This window comes from Hippichthys cyanospilos, chromosome 22, assembly GCF_059441005.1.
Source record: "Hippichthys cyanospilos isolate Australia breed blue-spotted pipefish chromosome 22, RoL_Hcya_1.0, whole genome shotgun sequence".
In the NCBI taxonomy this organism is placed as follows: domain Eukaryota; kingdom Metazoa; phylum Chordata; class Actinopteri; order Syngnathiformes; family Syngnathidae; genus Hippichthys; species Hippichthys cyanospilos.
In genome coordinates this window covers 9,292,865-9,318,402 of record NC_142390.1, presented here as the reverse complement: position 1 = coordinate 9,318,402, position 25,538 = coordinate 9,292,865, and the positions used below count along the sequence as shown (strand labels likewise).

At 39.3% G+C, this 25,538-nt stretch overlaps 2 protein-coding genes across 16 annotated transcripts in view; both read right to left on the bottom strand.

Moving 5' to 3' along the window:
* The window catches only part of wnt5b (wingless-type MMTV integration site family, member 5b), a 72,008-nt gene extending 70,363 nt beyond the window's left edge, over positions 1 to 1,645 (bottom strand). Inside the window, exon 1 of the mRNA XM_088405852.1 lies at positions 1,376 to 1,645. The gene's annotated coding sequence lies outside the window, so the exon portion shown is untranslated. The remainder of the gene's footprint in view (positions 1 to 1,375) is intronic.
* Positions 1,646 to 9,087: 7,442 nt separating this feature from the next.
* Positions 9,088 to 25,538, bottom strand: part of erc1b (ELKS/RAB6-interacting/CAST family member 1b) — a 160,975-nt gene continuing 144,524 nt past the window's right edge. For 11 of the 15 annotated variants that reach the window (XM_088406153.1, XM_088406156.1, XM_088406158.1 and 8 more), the window contains 2 exons: positions 20,719 to 20,907; positions 9,088 to 9,962 (listed from right to left, as the gene is read on the bottom strand). In XM_088406153.1, the coding sequence (XP_088262279.1) occupies positions 9,825 to 9,962; positions 20,719 to 20,907 (327 nt within the window). In that variant the 3' untranslated portion in view covers positions 9,088 to 9,824. Of the gene's footprint in view, positions 9,963 to 20,718; positions 20,908 to 25,538 lie in introns of those variants that run through there. The other 4 variants (XR_015864143.1, XR_015864144.1, XR_015864145.1 and 1 more) reach the window with 1 other exon arrangement.

Sequence of the window (25,538 nt, the reverse complement as noted above, 5' to 3'; positions counted from 1 at the left end):
CCAAATTACGGATGGTTGCACAAAATATACATTGTAAACTACATTTTCAAACTATAGTTTTAATTCTTTGGTTCTGTGTGGAATGTTAGAAACTGTTGTAGTTTCAAGAAGCCACCAGTAGAGGTAAGTGTTTCTTCTCACCCATCGCACAAAAACCAATGTTGCTCACTTTTGTATTGATTTTTTGACTAAACGCAAAATTCTCCGAGAGTGTCAATGAAAACCGAGTTTATTAAGCAATTTTGATAATGTGCATGTAATTTTATAATATATTAAATGTATATAATAAAGTTACTCTGTGTTACTTTGCACACAAACACACAAAAGCCATTTCATTCCATTTTTACTTCACCCAAAATACGCCTAAGTAACAAAATAGACAGTCTTAGCTACTCCATTTAAATTAAAATGCACTTTTGAAGGTCAGAGCAGATTAAATTGGTCATGTGGCAGCAGTGACAAAACACAGGCCACCAGGCTGCGCCTTTTAAGTAGATACTGTCTACAATTATGTGCATAGTACTGCTTGTGTAAAATCCACACACGTACCACACACATATATATACAGTGGTCAGGATTTAAACCAAAATATGCCAGGCCTCGCCCCAACAGGCTTAGTGATGACATCACTGCTGATGAAGCTCCTAGTTTATCAAAAGAGAAAAAAAAACGTGATATTCTCAGTTTAAGCATGTTAGCATCCTTGAGTGATAGGTCCCCAAAGGCTCACGGGGGACCTGTCACTCTGACACACAGGGAGGGGTCAATCTCATTCCCAAATGAAAAAAAATTCCCAGGATGCCCATCAACCAATCAGGGATCATCATTCAAAAGCAATCTTCAAATGAGGGGGCCACAGTTTCACGTGTGTGTGTTAGTCATTAAGGGATCTCTTCGGATCCATATACACAGAAACAATTTAAATTACTTTCTTAAATTTCTTAAAACAACATGAGAACATTTCAATCTTTTTTTTTTTTTTTGGGGGGGGGGGGGCTCTAAATACTTTCACAAGTTTACATTATACACCTCCCAACAGATTGCATAGCTCAAAGATATTGGATAGCTCATACATAGTTCGCACACTGAGAGAAACGTGCATCATTTTCACCCAAAATAGAAGGCAGGCTCCACCGCATAGTGAGAGGGTAGCCTACATTGAGGCTAAAAACACACACATTGCACTGTCACAAACTCAACATATAGGCACTTTTCTCTACATATAGACTAAACGTTGCAAGGAAGGGGGAGGTGTTTACCATGTTACTTAACATAGCTATGTAAATATTATACATAAGTAGTCAATTACTTCCTTATAGTATCATGACAAAAAAAAAAACACAGATAATCTTCTCAAATAATGTTTTTTTCTTACCTTTATGTGCTTGAATCCTTTGTCGCACTGCAAGAAGTTTGTCCAAGGAGGGAAAAAAAAAAGTGCTGAAAGTGCAGGACAAAAACTTATTTCGACGTATATCACCTAGAAGTCCACTTTCACTAGTCACACACAGTCCATTTATGAGCAGTAGAAGCGATTAAAACGAGTGTCCGTTGAGGGGGTGTTTGGGACGTCCAGTTTGGGAATCGCTCCGATCAACAGGTGTCTTTTTTTTCCTTTTTTTGTCGCGACACAAAAAGCCGTGGTTCCAACTGACGAATCTGCTCCTCTGTGCAAGTGTGTCAAAATGAGGAGGAAGAGGATGGAGTGGGTGTTTCTATAAATGAGGAAGGTGTGTCCATCAAAGTCGACCAGATTCGGGACAAGAAAAAAAAGTGTCAGGAGTGGGATTGGAACCCACGTCTCCATTTTGAGACCAGAGTTCCCAGCTAGCATTGTGAAGGTGGCGATGAGATGTAACGGTACAATTAAATGTATTGTATTTTTTTCTTCCGCCAACGTTGTAACTCATTGAGTTTATTAATGTTTATTAACGAAACAATGAATCACTATACACCCACATACATCACACACACAAACACACACATACATTTCAGTTATTTAACAGGTTTTTACTATTTTCTAATTAAAAAAATACCTTAAGTTTTTTTAACCAGGAAACTCTCTCTCTCTCTCTCTCTCTCTCTCTCTCTCTCTCTCTCTCTCTATATATATATATATATATATATATATATATATATATATATATATGTATATATATATATATATATATATATATATATATATATATATATATATATATATATATATATATATATATATATATATATATATATATATATATATATATATATGTATATATATATATATATATACACGACCAATTGGAACCTCGCGCTGGACAACTACACCAGTTTCCTGAATCAAAGCAACGGCAGCAATGTTGAAAAAGATTTTGGGACCGGCGGATTTGCTCCGTTTGGCCTCGCCGGCATCATGTCTGGTGCCGCCACCTGCTTCTACGCCTTTGTTGGCTAATTATTCAGTACTACCACATACATAAGATGGCGGCGCGTGTATACGCAGCGGCCACTCGCTCTCCCGACAATGCGTTGTCTTGTGTACATGTAAAACGCAGAGGATAGTGAGAAACGCTATTTCGATTCCTTTGTATGTTAAGCACATGTGAAGAAATTGACAATAAACTTGACTTTGACTTTGATATATATATATATATATATATATATATATATATATATATATATATATATATATATATATATATATATATATATATATATATATATATATATATATATATATATATATTGTGTATTTGTATATTTTATAATGTATATTAAACTTAACAAAAATAAAACTACAATAATCAAATTTATTATAAAAAAAGTTAAAAAATTGAGCCTTATACAAGCCATTTTCTGAAAGCAATAATCACAAAAAAGAATTTGATATTAAAGACATTGATATTAAAGTTACTAATGTGCATCAAACTTACTTGAATTTGATCCAAGTCATTTCGATCAAAACAATCAACAAGTTAGCATAAAACTTCTTTTTATTCAGGGTGAATGCTTCAAAACACATTAGTCGAGAAACTTGAACACAAGCTTTCATTCAGAGAACAAAAGTCTCCAATTATGAAGATGGGAGGAAAGGCCTTTAGTCTGACACTGCGCAAGCAAGGTCACCGCTCGAAGTCTCATCTTCAGTTTGAAGGTACTGCTGAGCTCCTCTTATTCTTCTGAATGTTCCCACAAACAAGATATCTCAAGGACATCTGTGTTTTTGAACAGGGGATCACAGATATCAACAATTCTTATCAGGTAGCGTCATGCCTGCGTGTCCTCACAGTTTGTTGTATTTAAGGCAATCATTTCTGATACCTATCTCGTAGGGCTGGGCAATAAATCAAATTAATTTGATTCATTTGTCATTTTAAAAATCCTTTAGGCTAACATTTGAAAATATTTGAAAGTCTAAGTACCTGGGTTAAAGTTATGTTGTTGGGATTGCATGATATAATTTGCCAATTATTTTTCATGTAATTTTACACATATATATATAATTTGACACCCCTTTAGTATACTACTTTAAAACATTTGGGAGAAAAATCTAAGTCTCTGAGGTTGGATGTAATGTTAAAAAATGCTAAAATATTCATAATTCAGTTGCAGCGCGAAGAGTGGACTGTTTTGTATTGTAGTCAATGGAGTTCGCTACGGCGCGATGATGCATCAAGCGACGCGATGGACGCGATGGAGGGACGTGCGGAGCGTAATTACGCGTGACGCGAGAAGTTAAAAAAATTGAACTTTTGTCATGTCGCGTCAGCCAATCAGCTTCGGGAACGTTCAACGGCTCACAAGGGGGCAGGAATGAATCATGGCGCCTGCTTTGCGGTCACTGGAGCTACCCAACACGGCCAGCTGAGCTTTCAATACAAAAACGGAGCCAAGCAAGAGCGCTCATCTGACTTATAGACTGAGAACTTGGGACAACTGGTTTGCTAACTTTTTTGACAGCTATTGAACCATAGTTACTGTGCTAAGCTAACAATAGTGTAACACTGACAGCACAGTATTCAGCAAGGTATCGGCCACTTGATTGGGACATTGAAACCTTTCTTTTTTGGCAGACGAGTATTGCCGTAAAGCACAGTGTAAAAAAAGAAGAATAAAGGTGCTGTTGGTGAAAATATTGCTCTGCTACATCCCGGAAAAGTGAAAGTTCTCAGCAATGCTCTCTTTTCTGGATCTCCTGTAAAGTGCATAGCAAGCTCACTCCCCTACCCTTGCGTGACACTGTTGTGTAAACTTCATCTTCAACTCGCGTCAATATGGCGTTATATTTGTGTCACAATTGTGAGCACACAAAAAAAAAATTGAGCGGAGAAAATAAAACTGAGCGAGCGAAAACAGATTTTGAGCGCAGGAAAAAAATATTGAAAAGAACTTCCTCTCTCAAAATTCCTTTTTGCTCGCTTGCGATAGTACTCTGTCGCTCAACATCTCGCTCTCGCTCACGATACTCCTGCCTCCCTCGCTCAACATCACATTTGCTCAACATCGAGCTCTCGCTTGCTCAAGTCGTCCTCTGCGTCATTTGACAGAACTACCTTGTTAGTTTTTGTACTTTAATGATATAAGCCCACCTCCTTCCACTCAAGTTGATATGACGCACTCTCGTTTGCTCGTTCCGGGTGAACACAACAAGCAATCTCATTGGATACCAAGCTGTCAATCAATGTGCTTTTACAAGCTCTGATTGGCTGTCTTTGTGGCACAAACATAACGTGTGAGCAGAACTGAGCCCACGCAGAGGACGACTCGAGCGAGCAAGAGCTCAATGTTGAGCAAACGCGATGTTGAGCGCGGGAGGGAGGAGTATCGCGAGCGAGAGCGAGATGTTGAGCGAGAGAGGGCTATGGCGAGCGAGCAAAAACAAATTTAGAGCGAGCAACTTCTTTTGAATATTTTTTTTCTGCGCTCAAAATCTGTTTTCGCTCGCTCAGTTTTATTTCCTCTGCGCAAATATTTTTTGCGCGCTCGCAATTGTGGCACAAATGTAACGCCTCGTGTAGAGCGTAAACAACGCGCTCCATCTGAACGCGGCATTACACAGTGTCCCTTTAAGCCTAACACTCTAAAAAATTTGGGGAAAAATATACAAAAGTACCTGGAATTGAATGAAAAAAAAGTGTTTTTAAAAGTATCAATTAGACTGAAAATAATTCTCAAATTATAAACTTTTAGACTTTTCTCAAATTATAGAACTTAACTTTTAGAAAAATGCTAAAATAAACAAAGCTATTATACAGTATGAATGTGTACACACTTTGGAAACTATGCACTATGCACTTAGCTATTAAGTCAGACATAGCTATTGAGTGGTCTCTACCGCCACCTTGTGTCTTGAGGTGAAACAAAGAATTTTCTGTTTGCTGACAGTTTGACTGCCGCTCACCAGAATGTTACAAAAATCGCAGCAAAATCAATGTAATAAATCCTATTAAATCCGATTAAAATGCATCTCAAATTTTGTAATTACAGTGGGCCCCCATGTTACGACCTTAATCCGTTCAGCGGCTAAACTCATAACTCAAATTCACCGTATGACGGGCAATCCAAACCTATGTTAATTAGTGAATGCGTGCAACACGTGCAAAAACCTTAGGTAAAAACATCACGACTTTATACACATATTAAAAATTAGTAACATAATCTACTGTACAGTTAAATTTAATAACATAAATATACAAAGGAAAATTGACATTTACCTTTGGGGCGACGTGACTTGAGCTGGTGGTGGGTGGAGGCGGAGGGGGGCAGAGACGAACCCGCTGATTTTGTTTTTTTTCTTAAACGAGAACTTTTTTCAAACGAGAACTTTTTTTAAACAATGACTCTTTGTTTAAACGAGAATTTTTTTTAAATGAGAACTTATTTTTAAACGAGAACTTGTTTTTAAATGAGCACATATCACCGGCGATTTCCTTCTCTTTAATCCATAATAGAAGAAGCCTCTCCATTTTGTTGTTGACGTCTCCTGGCAAGGAAAAGTCATGCCCTTAGAAGACTTGCTTGCTTTAATGGTTTCCTTGTTCTTGAGAATTGTACCGATTGTCGAGCGGTTAGGGCCATACTCACTAGCAAGGTTAACTATGCGTGCGCCTGCTTCGTATTTTTTTATTATCTCCTGCTTCGTTTCTATTGTCATCATCCTCTTACTTCTTCCTTTACCACCACTTGCAAGTTTTGAAACCATGTCTAACAGATAAACATTTGCAAAGTCTTCACAACACACCGACCAGCTCAACCAAGCAAGATGAGGGAGTTCGGCCAATAGCTTATCGGCATTTCTGTGATTGACGTGACGCCGGCAAATAGCATATTGGCATCTCCGTGACTGCCTCAATCGACTAATAGCATATCGGCATTTTCGTGACATGCAAGAAAAGTTATTTTTGTTGATGCAGCAAAGCGAAAAAAACAGTGCGGAGACACAGACCGGTATGTTGAATGGTTCGTAAGACGAAAGGTTTATGCGTAAGAGTGGGACAAAAAAACGCCGCGGTCCACATCGTAAGATGAAAAATACGTAAAACAGGGGGTTCGTAAACCAGGGGCCCACTGTATAATGGTTTTATATAGTCAAAAATTTGGAGAATAATTGTTTTTGTACACAAAATCTTGCACGTCCAGCAAAAATCACTTTGAAATGTCAGAATTGTTGCATTTTGAAATTTCACATTTTTATCATCTGCTGGAAATTTCAGCTCCCTGGTGTTTTTTTTTTCATTGATTCTTTTATGGTTTCATTAAAAAAAGGAATTTCCATCATTTGTAACATAATGCCACAAAGGTTAGTATTCATATTTGTCTATTTTCCACATCATTTTTCAACAAAATGATTTAAATCAATGTTTGTTAGGTTTTTTTTTTCTATTTATTAATGATTAGAGAATATAGAAGATTGCACCATGATTGTCCGTCGGCTCCCGAATTAATCCCCAGTAATAAAACAAGGGCGCATTTATCATCATTTGCATGCATGTAGAGTGAAATATTTGTGTGGCATATTTATTTACTGTGATAAGCCCCATTAATGTGCGTGATTTAGTACAGATCCACAAGCGGTTTACTTTGGAGCGCCTGGTTGGCCCGTGCTGGATGTTTTCGCTCTGAATGCGCCTCTATATGCACGACCCGAGCCCTTGCGCTTCAATATTTCAATAAGTCAAAGGGCTCAAATGATGAAATAAATACCAAGCCGGTGCTAGAATGCAGTGAGGTTATAAATCGGGCCTTCCATTCACCATCTTATTTTTTTATGACAGTGAATGGAGAAAACAGAATTTGTGAAGGGCAGGTAAACGTGGCTTTTACACATGCTAAGGTGGAAAGAATGTGAAGTGCAACAGGAAGAAGGCCGGAGTGGAGGATAGATAGAGAGAAGCGAGCAGTGGCGTTGTGTCGTTACAGTGGGAGGGGAGGAAAATGAAGTGGCGGGGGTCGAGATAAGACAACGTGTGCGGAAGGAGATGATAACACCGGAGTGGGAATGTTTTTTACAGTGGCTCGCCGAGAACAAAATTAGCGTAATTCCACAATAAGTGGGAACTTTATTGTCAGATTTTACTGAAATTTTGGGTGTCGGTAGATCATACCACAGAACGCCAAATGTCCAAATTTAAGTTAAAATGGATTAACATTTTCTGAGATACTGCTGTTACTTATTTTCACGTTTTTTTGTTTTTTTTTCAGAATTCGTTCCGACTTTTCGAAGCAACCTCTGGTTTGATTTACATCAAACCCTTGTGGAGTATTTTGTCCAACCCTTTGATCTTTACATCAAAGGCATTCCACATCAAAGGAGGCAATGAAAGAAGACACAAGGGAGCTGAAATTTCACCCATGGTTTAAGATTTTGACATAACTTACATTTTGGCCTGTATTTTGCCTTTAAAATTTAAAACATATTTTAACCCTTGTGAGGTATTTTGTCCACTCCTTTGATTTATACATCAAAGGGATTCCACTTCAAATGGGACACTAGGGAGCTGAAATTTCACCCAGGCCATGAAGTTCAACATGGCTTGATTACTTAGTCATCACGCTACCAGAAATATGTCATTTTTTTCTGCTAAAATACTACGAGAATGATGGGGAGAAATGTTTGAAGTGACGCTGAAAATTAAAGTGTCTCTGAAAAGGCAAAAATGGTAAGGAATCTAACTCTGGTATTTGACTGAGTAATTTTGACATAATTTACATTTTGACCTGCATTTTGAGATTAAAATTAAAACAAAAACAAAAAAAAGAAAACTTGTGATATTTTCTCCAATCCTTTGATGTTTACATCAAAGGCCTTTCACATCAAAGGGATGGCGTTCAAAGACGACAGGGAGCTGAAATTTTACTCACGTGGTGAAGTTCAACATGGCATGACCAATTAGTTATCACACTACCTGGAGTGCACCATCTATTCACTAAAATGTTGTGGAAAAATTATAAAAATCCCTGCAAAAACTAAAAAACAAAAAAGTTGAATGCTTGTGTGGTATTTTGTCCAATCCTTTGATCTTTCCAACAAAGTCATTTCACATCCAAGGGAAAGCAGTGAAACAAGACACTAGGGAGCTGAAATTTCAAAGTATCAAAGTTCAGCATGGCACAATGACTTCCTTATCACACAGTATGCCATCCAGTTGCTGAAATACTGCTACTTCTGTGGAAGATAATGACCCAAAAATGATTAAAATACAGCGCAAGGGTTAAAAAGGTCAGAAAATTGGTAAAAAAAAAAAAAATGTTTTTCAAAACAAAAGCAACTTTAACTGCAACTGCAATTATTTTGATGCAACATATTGGAAATAAATCTGTTTGTGTAGAATTTTCAATTTTAGAACATTTTGAAAATTTCCAATCAAGAAGCTGAAATTCTGAGCTTTTGATTTGATTTTAAGTCTCTACGATTAATCAATTACAAAAATAAATGGGGATGGGTGAGTACTGACACAAAGCACAGTGGTATCGGCACTTGATTTTGGTATTAGTGTCTACTGTGATTAAGCTGAAATTTAGAATTTTAGCATTCCTTGCAATGAACTGATACCAAATTTGATTGAAATTTGAAGTGGAGTGGAGTTTCAAAAATTTTCTGGGTGATTTGTGGTGCAATTATTTATTAGGTGCATTAGAAAATGATCTTTCACATTCAACAAAAGATATATCTGCATTTTATTCCATTTCAATTCTTAATCTCCGTCCAGTCCGGGGAATTCTATTTTAGTAAACAATTCAAACTTGCATCATCATAGCACATGTGACACAACTGGAATTAAAACATTAGTGTTTTACACACATATATATATATATATATATATATATAGATAGATAGATAGATAGATACTTTATTCATCCCCGTAGGGAAATTCACATTTCCAGCAGTATCCTCAAGTCGAGATATAAAATATGAGAAATAAAATACACAAGATACACATAAGTCCAGTACAGAAGTATACTTAAGGTGCTTGTTAACAGTGTAAACAGAATAGTGTGAATCGTTGGAGTATATATATATATATATATATATATATATATATATTAGCAAAAGCAAAATATTTATATTCTCTCCCCCACCGCCCAGAAAAAAAGCTTAACAAATTAGAGTCCAAACAGTTGATAGTAAAGGGATTATTGCGAGTGTTCCATGGCACAAGAGAAGGCTTGACAAAAACCCATAGAAGATGACAAAAACATAGCAGCAAAATGGCGAACTCGAAGAACTGTGTGCACTTGTGTCACTTACTGTACTTTTACACTGACGGAAAAACAATAGAAAATTCATTCGATAAAAACGGAAATTTCAGTTGACTTTGATTTGACTTTGTTTTTTTAATGCGTCAGCTGCTGTCCTCCAGGGCGTTGACCACCTGCTCCAAGATGTCGGGGCAACGGTCGGCGATCTGCTGCAGCACTTGGTTGGCGTACTCTTGAAGCTCCGCCCCCTCCCGCTCGCATAGCGCCAACTCCATTTCCAACTGTAAAGAAGAAAGAAATCCAATACATTTTTTTGTTGATTTGTTTTGTTGCTATTTTATGTTAGGCTCGGGCAGGAGTGTCCAAATTCGGTCCTCGGGGGACACGACCGAGTGCTCTCGTTCGCCTACGTCCCAGACGAATACTTTTCAAATCAACGTGCGTACGCATAGTTTTTTGTCTACTCTTTTATTCAACAAAACTTGACGACTTCCGAACATTTTTGACAACTTCGTCCGTCATGTTTGTCTTGATCTTGCGGAATAAAAAAAGAGGGACATCTTTGTTTTCATAAATGCTGGTCGCTGTTGAGTCTCATGCTGTTCAGTAATGATCAAGTAGATGACAACTAGATTGTCGTCACGACCATGCTTTTGGGCGTAACTTCAAAATAAAATTGTCCCAATGCCGCTTGTTTCATAAATGACTTGATTTCCCTCTTTTCATTTTGAATCATTGTCTGGCTTCCTTTACAACCAGGCGCTCACCAGAATGATTCCACTGCAGTAGAAAATTTCACCAATAAAAAATAATTCTCTTCACATGTACCGTAATTTCCGGACTATAGAGCGCACCTGATTATAAGCCGCAACCCACTACATTTTAGAGGAAAACCAATTTTGTACATACACAAGCCGCACCTGTATATAAGCCGCATGTGCCCACATAAAAACATGTAAACATATTTACAAAGAAAGACGGTGCACAGAGAGAACTTTCAAAGTTTTAATAACATAACTTAATAATAATAATAATAATATAACTTTCTTCCCAAACGGTGCCTGTGACAGGGCAGTAAAACGGTAGCAACATGGTAGCAACACGCTAGCAACACGCTAGCAACACAGTGGGTGGAGAGAGAGAGAAAACAGGAAAACATGCAGGACACCGGCCCCCGAGGCCTGGAGTTGCCCACCCCTGGTATAACAGGTCTGGTAAAACTGGTCTGGTAAAAGACCAGACTGGTAAAAATCACGGTAAGCTGTCTTCATTTTCCTCCTTTGAACTGAAGCCATCGAAGTCATCTTCCTCAGTGTCGGAATGAAACACTGTCATATAGACGTCGTCACACACTCCCTCAGCCTCTCTCTCGCTGTCACTGTGCCCTCCTCTCCGTCACGCAGCAGACCGGAACCCGTTGGTGATGGTGAATTTTTTGACGCTGCCCCACGCTGTCAGGATCCACTGGCAGACTTGTGAAAAAGTTGCCTTTCGCATGCGGCCAGTTTTAGTGAAAGATTTCTCGCCGCTAGTCATCCAATTCTCCCATTCAACACGGAGCGCCACTTTAAATGCACGATTCACACCAATGTCAAGCGGATGCAAATACTTAGTTGTGCCCCCAGGAATCACAGCTGGAATGGAGTTTGTCCTGCGTCATATGCCTTTCTTTTTGCATTTTCCATGATGAGGGTATGTTCCGGCTAATTTAATTTATGCACAAGACAGGAAGTTGCAGTCTTCCTCGACGCATATATTCCACCGGTCTTAATCTTACCTTTTCTACTCGAGCGCCCCTGGCGGCCGTTAGAAAAATTACATAAATTGGCCGCATCACCGAATAAGCCGCAGGGTTGAAAGTTTGGGAAAAAAGTAGCGGCTTATAATCCGGAATTTACGGTAAGTTCATTCTATTTTAATAAATTTTGCTCTGACATTTGTAAACATCTGTTGTTAGTTTTTGCTTGCATCTCAGTCCACTCAGGCGGTACCAGTCCACAGAACTAGATTAATAAATGAAATAATCAAATCATGTTCAACACACACACACACGCACACAATGGTATGTATCACGACTTTGTCATCATAACAAAAACATACCCCACCATGCGGTTCCGCTTGTCCCGTGGTGAGCGGAACATTTCTGTGAGAAAGCGCCTGTTCTGTTTGCTTTGGCTGCGACTCAGGCCGCCACATCTAACCTGACCGCCATAACGACCAATACATCTGTATCAATACTAGCGCTGCTCAAGGAGCCGTGTAACACAAGCTAATGTTAGCCACTGAGTGTGTACGTGTGTGTGTGCCCATTATTTTTTGCTGCATGGTGGGGACCAAATCAAGGATTTTACTGTATTTGTGGGGACCATCATCAATGGGATGTCCCCACTACAACATAAAAACCTGTGTGTGTGTGTGTGTGTGTATATATGCGAAAACAGGGTTTAAACATTGCCAAACGTTTCAAAGGTTAAATCTTAACTCCTTTCAATGCTCCCATCTATTAGCCAGCAATCTCAACGGCACATTAATACTCTTGTGTCGAACATCTGGTGGTAATGACGATGTTAATGAGCCATGAAAAAAACATGAAAAAGTATTCTCTAGCCATGTATTGTGTGTTTTTTTTTTTTTTTTTTTGTTATTAATACACTAGTGACTTAAGCGGTGAGACCGTGCTTGTAACTCAAGGCACTCAAATCATCCTTTCCTACTGAAATGAATGGAGATGGCTTTAATCTGTTCCACCCTGCCTAAAAAAAGAAACAATAATTATAGGAAATATTTTATCAAGAAAAAATACACTCTAAAATAATGGTGAACAATCAAAATAAATAAAAAGTTCTATCTTTCCGCCAAATTATAAGGGATGAATTTGTGATCATTTTTACAAAACTCCATTTCAGATATTTGATGCATCGGTAATTGATTACTTTAATACTTCTTTCATTTAAAAATGGCTTGTACTGAAGCCATTTTAAGAACCTCCTCCAAACAAATATTTGACAAGTAAGGGTGAACAACTAAAATAAAAGAATAAATATATAATGCTATCTTTCCTCACAACAATTAGTGATACATTTGTGATCCTTTTTACAAAGTTCTCTCCGTGTGCATGTTTTTTAATAACCACATGTGTTGAGATAATACATTTGTAGTGCAATTAATTGTTTCAGACTGCTGATTCTTCAGTAATCAATTACTTTAGGTACAAAGAGTACTTAAGTAATTTATTACTTTAGTACACATTTCATTGAGTACCAGCCATTTTTTTTACTTTTAACCCTCTTTTAGTTAAATTGCATCAATTGCATCATTGCATTCAATTTCATCAAAGTACCTGTGATTGAATGTATGGACTTAAAAAACGTAAAAACACATCTTTTTGATGAGTCAAAAAGCATGAAATTAGATTTGCTGATACCTGCAGAAACTATGTTAACATCTCACATAGAGATTACATATACATCTGAAAATTGCTTTAGCCTGTCAGTGGCATTTTGCAATGTGTTTTAGCATTTAGCTCTCAAGTCAAAGCATACTGAAAAACATCTAAAATTGCTATCTCAAATCTGCATACTAACTGTGGCAGTGTTGCATCAGTAAACTAACAAAACATTTCCCAATTTTTAAAGTGCTCTCAAAAGCTTTAGTGGCAATCCCCCAGAAAAAACACGGCCGTAAAGATAAGATGGGACGCCGATAAAGGATGGAGGTGTCGCCTATCTTCTTCTGCCTCTCGCAACCTTGACCTTGCCGACCCTCAATAGATGAGGTGTGGAAATTGCGAGGGGATGCAGCCGTCATATTTGGACTCCAGCCCATAATGTACCTTGAGAAAGGTGACTGTGTGCATGTGCTGCTAGTAAGCACGCACAGTTTGAAAAGCACAGATAAGGAGCTGAGATATGAGTGTGAGAGTGTGTTAGGTTGGAGAAGATGATTTTTACTTCGGCCATTAAAGCTCCATTATCGTGACGGATTATCAACTGCGCGCACACGCAATATATACGCGGGACGACACGCCGGTTATCAGAATGACGCGAGAAACGTGTGTGTCTAGGTGTGTGTGTGTGTGTGTACCTTGACTCATAGCATATGAGTTAAATGTCTACATGGTGGAGAACAAAAGTCATGTTGTTCGTCATATGATTTGAATTCATCACAAATGAGGTTTTTACTGGTTGAGTGTGTTCTGATTTGATTGATTGTTACCTGTTTTCAAAATGGGCGCCCCCTAGGGGATAAAAACATGGATTGCAAGGCTCATTTCATATTCTATAAACACAATAGCATTCTACTGTAAGCTTATAGGGCCAATTGGAATGTATAAATGTAAAGAAAAGTGAAATACAGTGGGCCCCCGGGTTACGAACTTAATCCGTTCAGCGGCTACGTTCGTAACTCGAACTGCTCGTATGATGGGCAATCCAAACCTACGTTAATTCGTGAATGCGTGCAACGCGTGCAAAAACCTTAGGTAAAAACATCACGACTTTATACACGTATTAAAAATGAGTAACATAATCTACTGTACAGTTAAATTATATAACATATACAATAGAAAAATGACATTTACCTTTGGAGCGACGTGACTTGAGCTGGGTGGAGGCGGAGGGGAGCAGAGACCAATCCGCAAAGTTAACACAGTTACACTGATATGCTATTGCTCTTACAATGTCACAGTCACTGTTACAGTCACGGTGTCAGTCACGGAGATGCTAAAACATATCACCGGCAATTTCCTTCTCTTTAATCCATAATAGAAGAAGCCTCTCCATTTTGTTGTCGAGCGAGGTCTGTACCCCGGCAAGGAAAGTCTTGCCCTTAGAAGATTGCCGAGCGGTTCCGTCCATAGTCACGAGCAAGGTTAACTATGCGTGTGCCTCCCTCCTTTTTTTTATTATCTCCTGCTTCGTTTCTATTGTCATCATCCTCTTACTTCTTCCTTTACCGCTACTAGCAATTTTAGAAGCTATGTCTAACAGATAAAGTTTGCAAAGTCTTCACAACATTCCTTCCTTCCGTTTTTCACTCATTTTCTCTCCTTCCTTCCATCCCGACCAGCTGTGCCATCAAGCTAGATAAAGGCGTTCGGCCAATAGCATATCGGCATTTCTGTGATTGACGTGACGCCGGCCAATAGCATCTCCGTGAGTGAGACCGGGTGACCTTAATCGAACAATAGCATATTGGCATCTCCGTGACTGACTCCGTGACTGACTGAGACAGTGACTGTGACGTTGTAAGAGCAATAGCGGTCACGTTACTGTCACAAGCGTCAACTGCTTGTTGACGCAGCTAAGCGAAAATATATTTGCATACACAATGGCCAGCATGTCGGATTGTTCGTAAGACGAAAGGTTTGCTCGTAAGTGGGGGACAAAAATCTCCGTGGTGCACGCTCGTAAGTCGAATTGTTCGTAAAACAGGGTGTTCGTAAACCGGGTGCCGACTGTACAACTGAACGCTACTTAAAGGCAAAATAAATCCCCACTAGTCTAGACATAATATTCTGATTAATATTGTGTTTGTGGATTATGAATCAAGCAGCAAAAGTACTTTCTTTAAGATTTCATGGGTGGGTCCATTTTGCTACTTGCCTCAACTGAAAATTGTAGTTGCCACTTATGGTCGCTGCCCTAAGCAATCCCTAAGCAATGATGTCATTTTCAGTTGGCTGCAAGAGAGAAAATGGCCACCCCAGGAAATAAAAACAACATCAAAACAAAAATAGGCGAATTCCATAAACATTTAAACCGACTGTATGCTAGTTACAAAAATCTAGTGTGCACTTTAAAAAAAAAAAACATAAATCCAATAGTACGAGTCAAATGTTCGAATTATGCATGACATATCTTATACTTTTGAAAAGCTGCATTTAAGAACATTTCGTTTGTATTAAACATTTACATTCATTCAATTCGCAATTTAACTGTTTATGTTCAAATATTTAAGAGCAATTCTCATTTCTTTTATATGCAATTAATTGCAGATGAATAGTTTAAGTGATTTATTTTGCTCCCTTCGAGTGGAAAGAAGCTGATAATTAGAAGAGGCCCCCGGATGGAGCCTTGGCGTACTCCACGTCATTTTGGGATTAGTCTTTACCTGTTTAATTTATATTTAACCTTTCACATAACAATTTTTACTGAAAAACAAACAAAAAAATGACACTAAATCCTGATGTTCTATCTTATGTAGCATTCCAAATCTCACAAGGGGCATAACTGTGTGTTTTGTGTGTGTGTGTACAATTAACAGGCTACAAAGGGAATAGAAGTGGTGAAAAACTGCTCTCCAGGGGCTGAAGTATGCTGCACTACTTTCCGCCGGAAAGACAAACACAATTGTTTGTTTGTATGTTGAGGGTGATTCAACTTAATGTGATAATTGCTGTTTAATATCATATCTCAGAGGAAGGAGACTCAAGAGAGCAGGGAATGAGACTAGGCAAATACAGTAATATCCCGATGAATAATTAAAGAGAGACGTAAACAAACATGTTTAGTTGAGCCGTTTTTGTATCGGAGAGAAACTTTCAAATGTTCCGTCCTATGTTATCAGCAGCCAGGTTGAAAAAGATTCCACTGATACCCTGTCCTGTTTTTGTATCATCTTTTAGTGACCGGCGCACAACATACGTTGTCATCGGCCAGTCTGCACTTGGGGACCGTGAGGCTCAAAAAACAAACATGGTGCCTTTCTGAGACAAAAAAAAGGGATTTTTTTGTTTTGTTTTTGTTTTACTGCCACAATGATAAACCTATTATTAAGTCATTCAATCCCAACGGCATGTTTTTGTGTCATCTAACAGCAGGCACTTATTTTTATGTTTTTCAAGTGTTTGGATAAAGGAGAGTGTAAAAATGGTGAATACTAATGAATTAAGTACTAAAGTAATCAATTACTTTAGGCAATTAACTAATTGAATGCCAGGGACGTATTTTCACCGGACATTAAATCCCAAATACTTAAGTACATTAAGGGCATTCATTAGTTTCCAAATATTCAAATATGGAATCAATACTTCTGTATCTGGGATTGAATGTCTGGACTCTTAAAAAAAAAAAAAAAAGGGAAAATACGTCCTGGCATTGAATGAGTTAAGTACCAAAGAAACCAATGACTTTATACACTAATTTCAATGTTTACTTTAGGTATAAGAACTAAGGTACTTGATAAGTAAGCGTATTAAAGTACTTCTTTAGTACCTAAAGTAGTAAATTACCTTAGTACTAGACATGGGAGGGAAGTTTTTTTTTTTTTTGGGTGGGGGGTGTTATTATAGTCTATACTAAAGAAAAGCTTGACTCTGAAAAAGATGTTTTTTTTTTAAATATCCAAATTGCAAACTGGGTATGACTGTCTAGCACAATTCACGATTAGTTTTGATCTTACTTTACCAAGAGGGCTAATAATGTGTCGAAGTCATTTTTAAGAACAATAAAATGACATGTGGAATACACCAAGGCCTTTTCTGTTTAACAGCTACATGTTTTCCACTTGCTAACATCAAATAGAACAACTAAATAAATTTCCATCACAATTGGGATCACAGACTGATATACATTTTATTGTAACTGTACTGAAAGAAGGTGACGATGACTGTTTTGAAATTTCAAGTTCTTCCATTTGCTCAGTATTTTATGATGAAATGTAAAGCTCAACATAGAAATAGAACAAGTGGAAAGCTTGCTATAATAAGCATGTACCGCCCTTTCTCACGAGCTCACAAATCAGTTTTAATTGAAAGGGCGTTTTTCTTTATGCACCTTCAGCCAGTGGACCACAAATAGACGTCTTCTATTTTTAGGCGCAGATGAAAAGCACCTTCAAGGGACTGTCTCGACACTTGTGAGGACACAACCGCGCATTCATGAGGACGCTGTGTTTCAATGCGTATTACAATGAGCGATCTTGATATATTTTCAACATGGAGCTCAGGACCACAAAAACCACCGCAAAATGTATTCAAGCTAGCAGTCACCGTGATGGTGAGCGAACCATTTCTTTCCCCCTGCTTGCCTCTCTAAGATGACAACTTTTCAGCAGTCAAATAAATGCTAGACCCCCCCTTTGCGGCGCATACCAACAAGCCAGAGTTCGGCTAGCTTTAACATTCAAAGAGCCATTTTGGTATTTTGATATGCACACACACACACACGCACACACACACACACATGCTGACTGCTAACACCCAACTGATTTCATATATATATATATATATATATATATATATATATATATATATATATATATATATCGATAGATGTTCGATAGATGTCGCTTTATCACCCAATCACGTAAACTTCATAGACTGCAATTCATATATATATATATATATATATATATATATATATATATATATATATATATATATATATATATATATATATATATATATATATATATATATATATGAAATCAGTTGGGTGTTAGCAGTCAGCAGTCAGAGGATTTGCTTACTGCAGCTTTTGTTAACCGATGTTGTACCACATAATTTTCATTAAAAGAAGCAAGCAGATTGAACCAACAGGGTCATTAAGATGAGATTTATTCGGTGTGAAGAGTTCTTCAAGCGCTCCAGTTTGTATTGTTTACTTACCTGTTATCTGTTTTTAATCTGGAAGGCTGCGCTGTTTATCCTGTTTGTTTATGTTCTCAGTTAGTCATTTAGCTTTTCGTGGTGTTTGTGTTCAAAGAAGGAACTAGAAGACTGACCCAAGGTTTGAGTCCATGCTTGTTCACATGCAGGGGAATTAAGATGACATTTATTTGGTGTTAAGAATTCTTCAAGCATTTTCATTTTTAATGTTGCGTTATGTCTCACTTTAAAAATGTGTGCTTTTAATCTGGAAAGCCACGTAAAATTCCCATGCCTATTTTTACCTTTCTGAAACTGATTGGCTGTTTTGCGTCACATTTCGTGTCCCGTCGCACCAAACACGTTCGATAGATGTCGCTTTATCACCCAATCACGTAAACTTCATAGACTGCAATTCAAATGCGTCGCTTGTTACGCCGTCCACCGTAGTCAATCTGAAGCATTATTTATTTTCCCAAACCTCAGAGAGCCGCAACATAAGGATGAAAGAGGCGCATGAGGCTCCGCAGCTGCAGGTTGCCGACCCCTGCAAAAAGCTGTCATCCCGCTGCCAACACTCCTTTTAAAAAACTAAAAAAAAGTTCAGTTCAAGCCACGCTAAATGAATGTGGGATTGTTCTGCATCCAGCCGCTTGTCGCCAGGTGACCCGTCGGCGTAAATCATTTCAATTAAGTCAAAAGAGGCGCCAAGAGCATACCAGGGTGTGCGCTTCGCCCGCCCACACACATACACACACACGCACACACACACGCACACACACACAGCTGGTATTTGCGGCAGAATTTTACAGTGCGGTAATATAAAATTTTTTTGGAGCAGCATGCGGTTTCTGGGTTCACTTTAAATCACTCAAATGAGCTTGTGAATGTGAGTTGTGAATTTTACGATCCGTCTACTAAGTGTATTTTGATTCTCCTAGAATGAAATCATGGGTGAAAATCTCAAAAATATAAATCTGTCTTTTGCGGAGTCGCTAAAGAATGTACGAACGAGCGACATTTAAAAGAGTATATAAAGTGTCACGGAATGGAAATGGAAGAGAAATCGTTATTTATGGCGTTATATTTGTGCCACAATTACGCGTGCGCGGAAAAAAATTTTGAGCGTTGAAAATAAAACTGAGCGAGCGAAAACTGATTTTGAGCGTGGGAAAAAAAGTTCTTGAAAAGAAGTTTCTCACTCAAAATTCCTTTTTGCTCGCTCGCAATAGCATTCTCGCGCTCAACATCTCGCTCTTGTTTGCGATACTCCTCCCTCCCTCGCTCAACATCACGTTTGCTCAACATCGAGCTCTCGCTCGCTCGAGTCATCCTCTGCGCTCTCTCAGTTCTGCTCACGCGTTACGTTTGTGCTACAAAACTAGCCAATCAGAGCTTGTAAAAGCACATTGATTACCAGCTTGGTATCCAAAGAGATTGCTTGTTGTGTTCACCCAGAACGAGCAAACGAGAGTGCGTCACATCGACGTGGGCGGGAGGGGTGGGCTTATATTATTAAAGTACAAAAACTAACAAGGTATTTCTGTCAAATGATACAATACAGTAATAATAATAATGTATGTATTCTATGTTTTCTGTAATTTATATTGTTTCTGTGTCTGGTACATGCAGCATCCACTTCAACCTGTGGGCCTGGAAGGGGGCTCCTCCCACTTGTGGTCCCTTCTGGAGGTTTCTGATTTTCCCCAAATTGGGGTTTTTGAGTTTTTCCTTCCCCTTCTGGGAGCTTTGACAGGGGATGCTGTTGTGTAACTTATACTGAAAAGATGTCTTTGTACGACCTCTTTTCATCTGTGAAGCCCTTTGAGACTTCGGTGATTTAGGGCTATATAAATAAAATTTGATTGATTGATTGATAATAATAATATTAAAAGTAATTCTCCAGCCCAAGTCCGTGTTGACGCACTCTCATTTGCCCTTTCCAGGTGAACACAGGGCAAACGAGAGTGCGTCAACGGATAGCGTACAAGCAATCTCATTGGATACCAAGCTGTCAATCAAAGTGCTTTTACAAGCTCTGATTGGCTGGTTTTGTGGCACAAACGTAACGCGTAAGCAGAACTGAGCGAGCGCAGAGGACGACTCGAGCGAGCGAGCGAGAGCTCGATGTTGAGCAAACGCAATGTTGAGCGAGGGAGGGAGGAGTATCGCGAGCGAGGGCGAGATGTTGAGTGAGAGAGGGCTATCCCGAGCGAGCAAAGAGGGAATTTTGAGCGAGCAATTTCTTTTTCTGTGTTCAAACTCCATCGGCGCGCGCTCAAACTCTTATCATTACGCGCTCAATAGTTTTTTTCTTGCTCTCAAAATCTGTTTTCGCTCGCTCAGTTTGATTTTCTCTGCTCAATTTTTTTTTCGCACGCTCGTAATTGTGGCACAAATATAACGCCATAGTTATTGGGTACTTTTCGAAAGTTGAGTGGATCACCCACCTGTTCTTGCGTAATGCTGTGCAGTTGCGCGCGCCAGGAGGTGGGTGAGTCGGCGCGGTGATAGGCGGGTGGCGGGGAAAAGTCCTGCAGGATGACGGGGTCTCGCTTGTGACACAGCGAGGTCAGATGGCTGATGTAGAGCTTCAGTTTACTGCGGTTCTGGTCCAGATCCAGGAGAGGAGAGAGAATCTGAAAAAAATATATTTACAAAAAAACAAAAAAAAGACAAAACAAAAGTCCACAAATTTAGGGCTGAACAACACACAATATTCACTTTACAATGAAAAATTTGGCCAAGTCTTTGCCTCTCAACATGAAAATATATTCAATATACGAGTGATAACATACTATGCATGCTCCAAGAAATCCTAGTTGAAAACTTGAAATTCCTGCATGCGGTAAACGCTCCATACCACTGCACCTGCATGCTGCCGTCCCCATTGGTCAGAATCCTTCACATTCATTGTCCTTCTCTCCTATTGGTTTTGCTGTACAGTACAGTGGGTGTCTGGGGATTTTTCCCTAGCCTATTATCACCCAACTTGAAAATAGTTTTTATTTTGAGAGAGAAAAAAAAAACCCTCTAACTGCTATTCAATGCTACAGACTTCACATATGGGAATATGCGGCTAGACAAAAAAGCTTTTGTGCAAGATTGAGTTCTTGGATCAAAGCTTTTTGTCAATTACAAGTCCCACAGTGCATAGCAAGAACTTTGCATTTTGGGAGTCAGGCTAAGCCACCCAATTATGTCATAAGTTGTCCGCTAGCACCCTTTGGTGGTTTTGGGGTCTCAACACAAACATTTGTGTTGCACCCTGTTGAAAGGATTAATGCAAAAATAAGGGTAAATGCATGATAAAACATTGGGTTTTCAATATGTCAAAAAATGATAAGCTCTCCAATTTTAGTAAATGAGACCGACATGGGCTGAATTTGACATCTGCGTGGTGTACCTTTCGACCTCTCTTTTGGAAGCATTTAAAAGGCAAAGCAGGACAAGATATTGAAAGTGGACATGTTCTGACAATCTATGTGATATTTTAGCCTCCTGGTGTTTTTTTATATTTTTCTGTTGATATCAAACATCAAATCTGCCAAAAGCATTTTTCGAAATGTTGTGACCGCGATCTTGACAACGAAGGCAAAGGGACATCACACCAGGTAGGCCTACCTCTAGATTTCAAGGCTTTACAGGGGCGGTTTGATATTCAAAGTTCAAGTGGAATTAAAGTTATTGTTTACAGTCATTTACCTGTCATCTACCGAATGTGGAAGGTAAAGTAAAATATAAAATTTGATGTGGCTTAGCTTGGAACAAATTAGGCAAATTACATATAAAATGTGATTCACCATAAGAATGATTCAGTAAACAAATAGCGCTCCGAAACTCCGAAAACTTTTCATCTGGAAGTCCCACTGAAATATGCCATATAATTTTTTTACAAACATTGGGCAATATATCGCAATACAGATTTGCGGTATCAAAGTAAAAATAGTTTAAATACACGTGAAGAAAGGTCCTTGAAAAAGTAAATGATTCCATTGACGATTATAGGTGTCAAAGATCCATTTTATGGAAAAATAAATAATTTACTGTTATTTGCATAAAGAATGTAACTTCCAAGTAGCAAAAAAATAAATAAAATAAACGGAAATCTCTCCTCTGTTGCCTGTCCGATGTTTTAGTTCATGTTGGTACAGCCTTCTCTTAGTATAAAAAGTTTACAAGACAGTTTTACAGTTAGAAGAAGTCAGTAAAAGCAAGTATACAACTCACATCCCTTTGCTTGCATTATTGTGTCCCATAAAAGGTTTAAGATACCACAGTTGCTGTGGTCCTGACTGGGAGGGTTGAAAAAAGGTTGAGACAATTAACTTTCACAGCGTAAAACAGTGGTACTTCTATTTTCGAAATTAGTTCATTCTGGAAGTTATTTCGTAACGTAAATCTTTCATAAGTAGACCCTCTTTTTGCATGTAAATAGCCTAATCCGTTCAAACCCCCCCAAAATGCTCCGAAACCCTAAACGAATGTTATTAATTTATAAAAATGCATCAAAAATGCTTCAAAACCCTTTAAAATTACCGGTCATCATATTAATTTTAGCGGTTGAGAATATGAATGCAGTTCACTTGTTTGCCTTGAGATGGAGCTGGTGTGTTGGTGATGAACCCAGAGAGAAAAAGACACCTTTTAAGAACGTTTAATTTGTACGTTTTTATTTGACATTTCCAGTGATCCAGGAAACATTTACAAGTCCACAGGAGCAATAACATTTATTCTTGGGATTATTTTGAGCATGTAAACTTACTTAGTTTAGTTTGGGGTCATGCTATGTGCTCCCTGTGTGATGTGTCATGGTCTCTGCTCTTGGTGTCCCCCTGCAGGCTTTTTTGGGCATTGCAGAGAAGCTAGGAACGATCCTGGGAGGGCGGCGTCACCAGCTGCGCACCTGTCTCGTATCAGTAATCCTGAGACTACTTAAGCGCAGCCGGCACAGTCAGACGCTGTCGGATTTTTGCATTACATTCCTCATTGTTCCCTAGTTCCTTGTTCCACCCGAGTACCTTTTCGGCTAGTCTGCACTATATGTTTTTGATTCTTTGATTTTCTTTTCCAAGTCACGCCACGTGTTCATTTTTCATTGTTGCGTTTTTTGACTCCCAACGGCGTTTTACGGCTGATCCGCCCTCCCCGTGAGTAGCTGGTTCGAGTTGCCCCATTCCATATATATCTTTTATGTACGTTCTCAGTTGTTACTTTGTAGCTGTGCAAATTCTACTGTGCTTTTCATTTGTGACTTTCGGGCTCACCTTTGTTTTTCTCATCGCGTGTTACGTGCTCCTTTTGTTATTAAACAATTTCAACTCGAACTTTTTAGTCCAGTCGGATTTGGGGTCAACTTTACTCGTGAGCATTCTCGCCCCGTAACAACTGTGTCTATATATATATATATATATATATATATATATATATATATATATATATATATATATATATATATATATACATATATACATATATACTTATACTCCCATGTTTTGGGAGTGGGAAGAAGCCGGAGTGCCCAGAGAGAACCCACGCAGGCTCGGGGAGAACATGAAAACTTAAATTTTAAAAAAATATTTTTTTTCCCTGTTAGGAAAAACCTACCTAAGACTTAAGCAATTATGCTAGTAGGCTAACAAAATACAGATTGGGCAAAATTCACTTTAGAAGTGTCACAATTTTCACTGCAAAATCTAACTGGGAAAAAGTATGTATTAAAAACAGCCTTGATTATTACATTTTATTTTCTCACGAAAGCATATAAGACCATTTTGCCTAACCACAAACAATAACCCTGGACGCCACGCTGCCAAAAAAAATCATCAAGTGTGCCGTTGTTTGTGTCATTGTGATAAATTGTCTTTTTTAACATTACAATCTCCATAACAACCTTACAAATACACAGAAATTGACATCTCACTGCATTTATGCCTCGGTGTCCAATTTCTCAGATTCAGGAGGAGCAGTGCGGTTTTCATCCTGGCCGTGGAACCGTAGACCAGCTCTACACCCTCGGCAGGGTCCTTGAGGGTGCATGGGAGTTCGCCCAACCACTCTACATGTGCTTTGTGGTGTTGGAGAAGGCGTTCGACCGTGTCCCTGGGATCTCTTTGGGGGGTGCTTCGAGAGTATGGGGTACCGGACGCCCTGATACGGACTGGTCAGTCCCTGTATGACCGATGTCAGAGCTTGGTCCGCATTTCCAGCAGTAAGTTGAATTAATTTCCAGTGAATTAATTTCTCATTTGTTACTTTGTAGCTGTGCAAATTCTACTGTGCTTTTCATTTGTTATTTTCGGGCTCACCTTTGTTTTTCTCATCGCGTGTTACGTGCTCTTTTTGTTATTAAACAATTTCAACTCGAACTTTTTAGTCCAGTCTGATTTGGGGTCCACTTTACTCGTGAGCATCCTCGCCCCGTAACAGAATAATCCGACCATTATTATTTACCCTTCAGACTTGAAACAGTTCCGTGCGTCATTGGCTGGTCACAAACGTTTTATGGGCCAGCATGACCACACGTTACGCGAAATTTTGGACACTACTTCTATTCTGGCCACGAACATAAGAGACCTCACCGCTTGCCTTGAGCACGTCTGCTCCCGGGCTGGGCTCGCAAACCGGGAGCCAAACATCCCACACCCACCTTGTTACGCAGGCGAACTAGGGGCATGTGGAAAATTTCTCCATCAGTGTTCGCTAGTGTTTGACCAGCAACCATCCACCTACACCAGCGATAGCGCGAGGGTCGCATTTATGATGAGCTTGCTTACTGGCAAAGCTGCGGCGTGGTCCATGGCGGTCAGTAACGCCAACCCTCCTATTTGTACGTCCTTCTCGGCTTTTCTCAAAGAAATGAGAAATGTTTTCGATCACCCTGTGCGGGGCCGAGAGGCCGGTGATCGGCTGTTGGATCACAAGCAAGGACAATCTTCGGTGGCTGAGTACTCAATTTCCTTTCGAATATTAGCTGTAGAAAGCGGGTTTGCCGAGGCAGCGCTATGTGCCATTTTTCGGCGCGGCTTGAGCCCCGGACTTAAGGACGAATTGGCCGTCCGTGACGAGACCACGAGCCTGGAGGAGCTGATCGGTCTCACCATTCGCGTGGACAACCGCCTGCGTGAGCGAGGGCGGGAACGCATGCAGGAGCCGAGACCTCCGCCGCGGCTCTCCCCGGCGAAAAGAGAGCAGGCGGCGTCGGCAGCTTCACCAGTGGAACGTCACGCGGCTAATCGAGCTGTCGCCGGAGAGCCCATCCGGCTGGGCG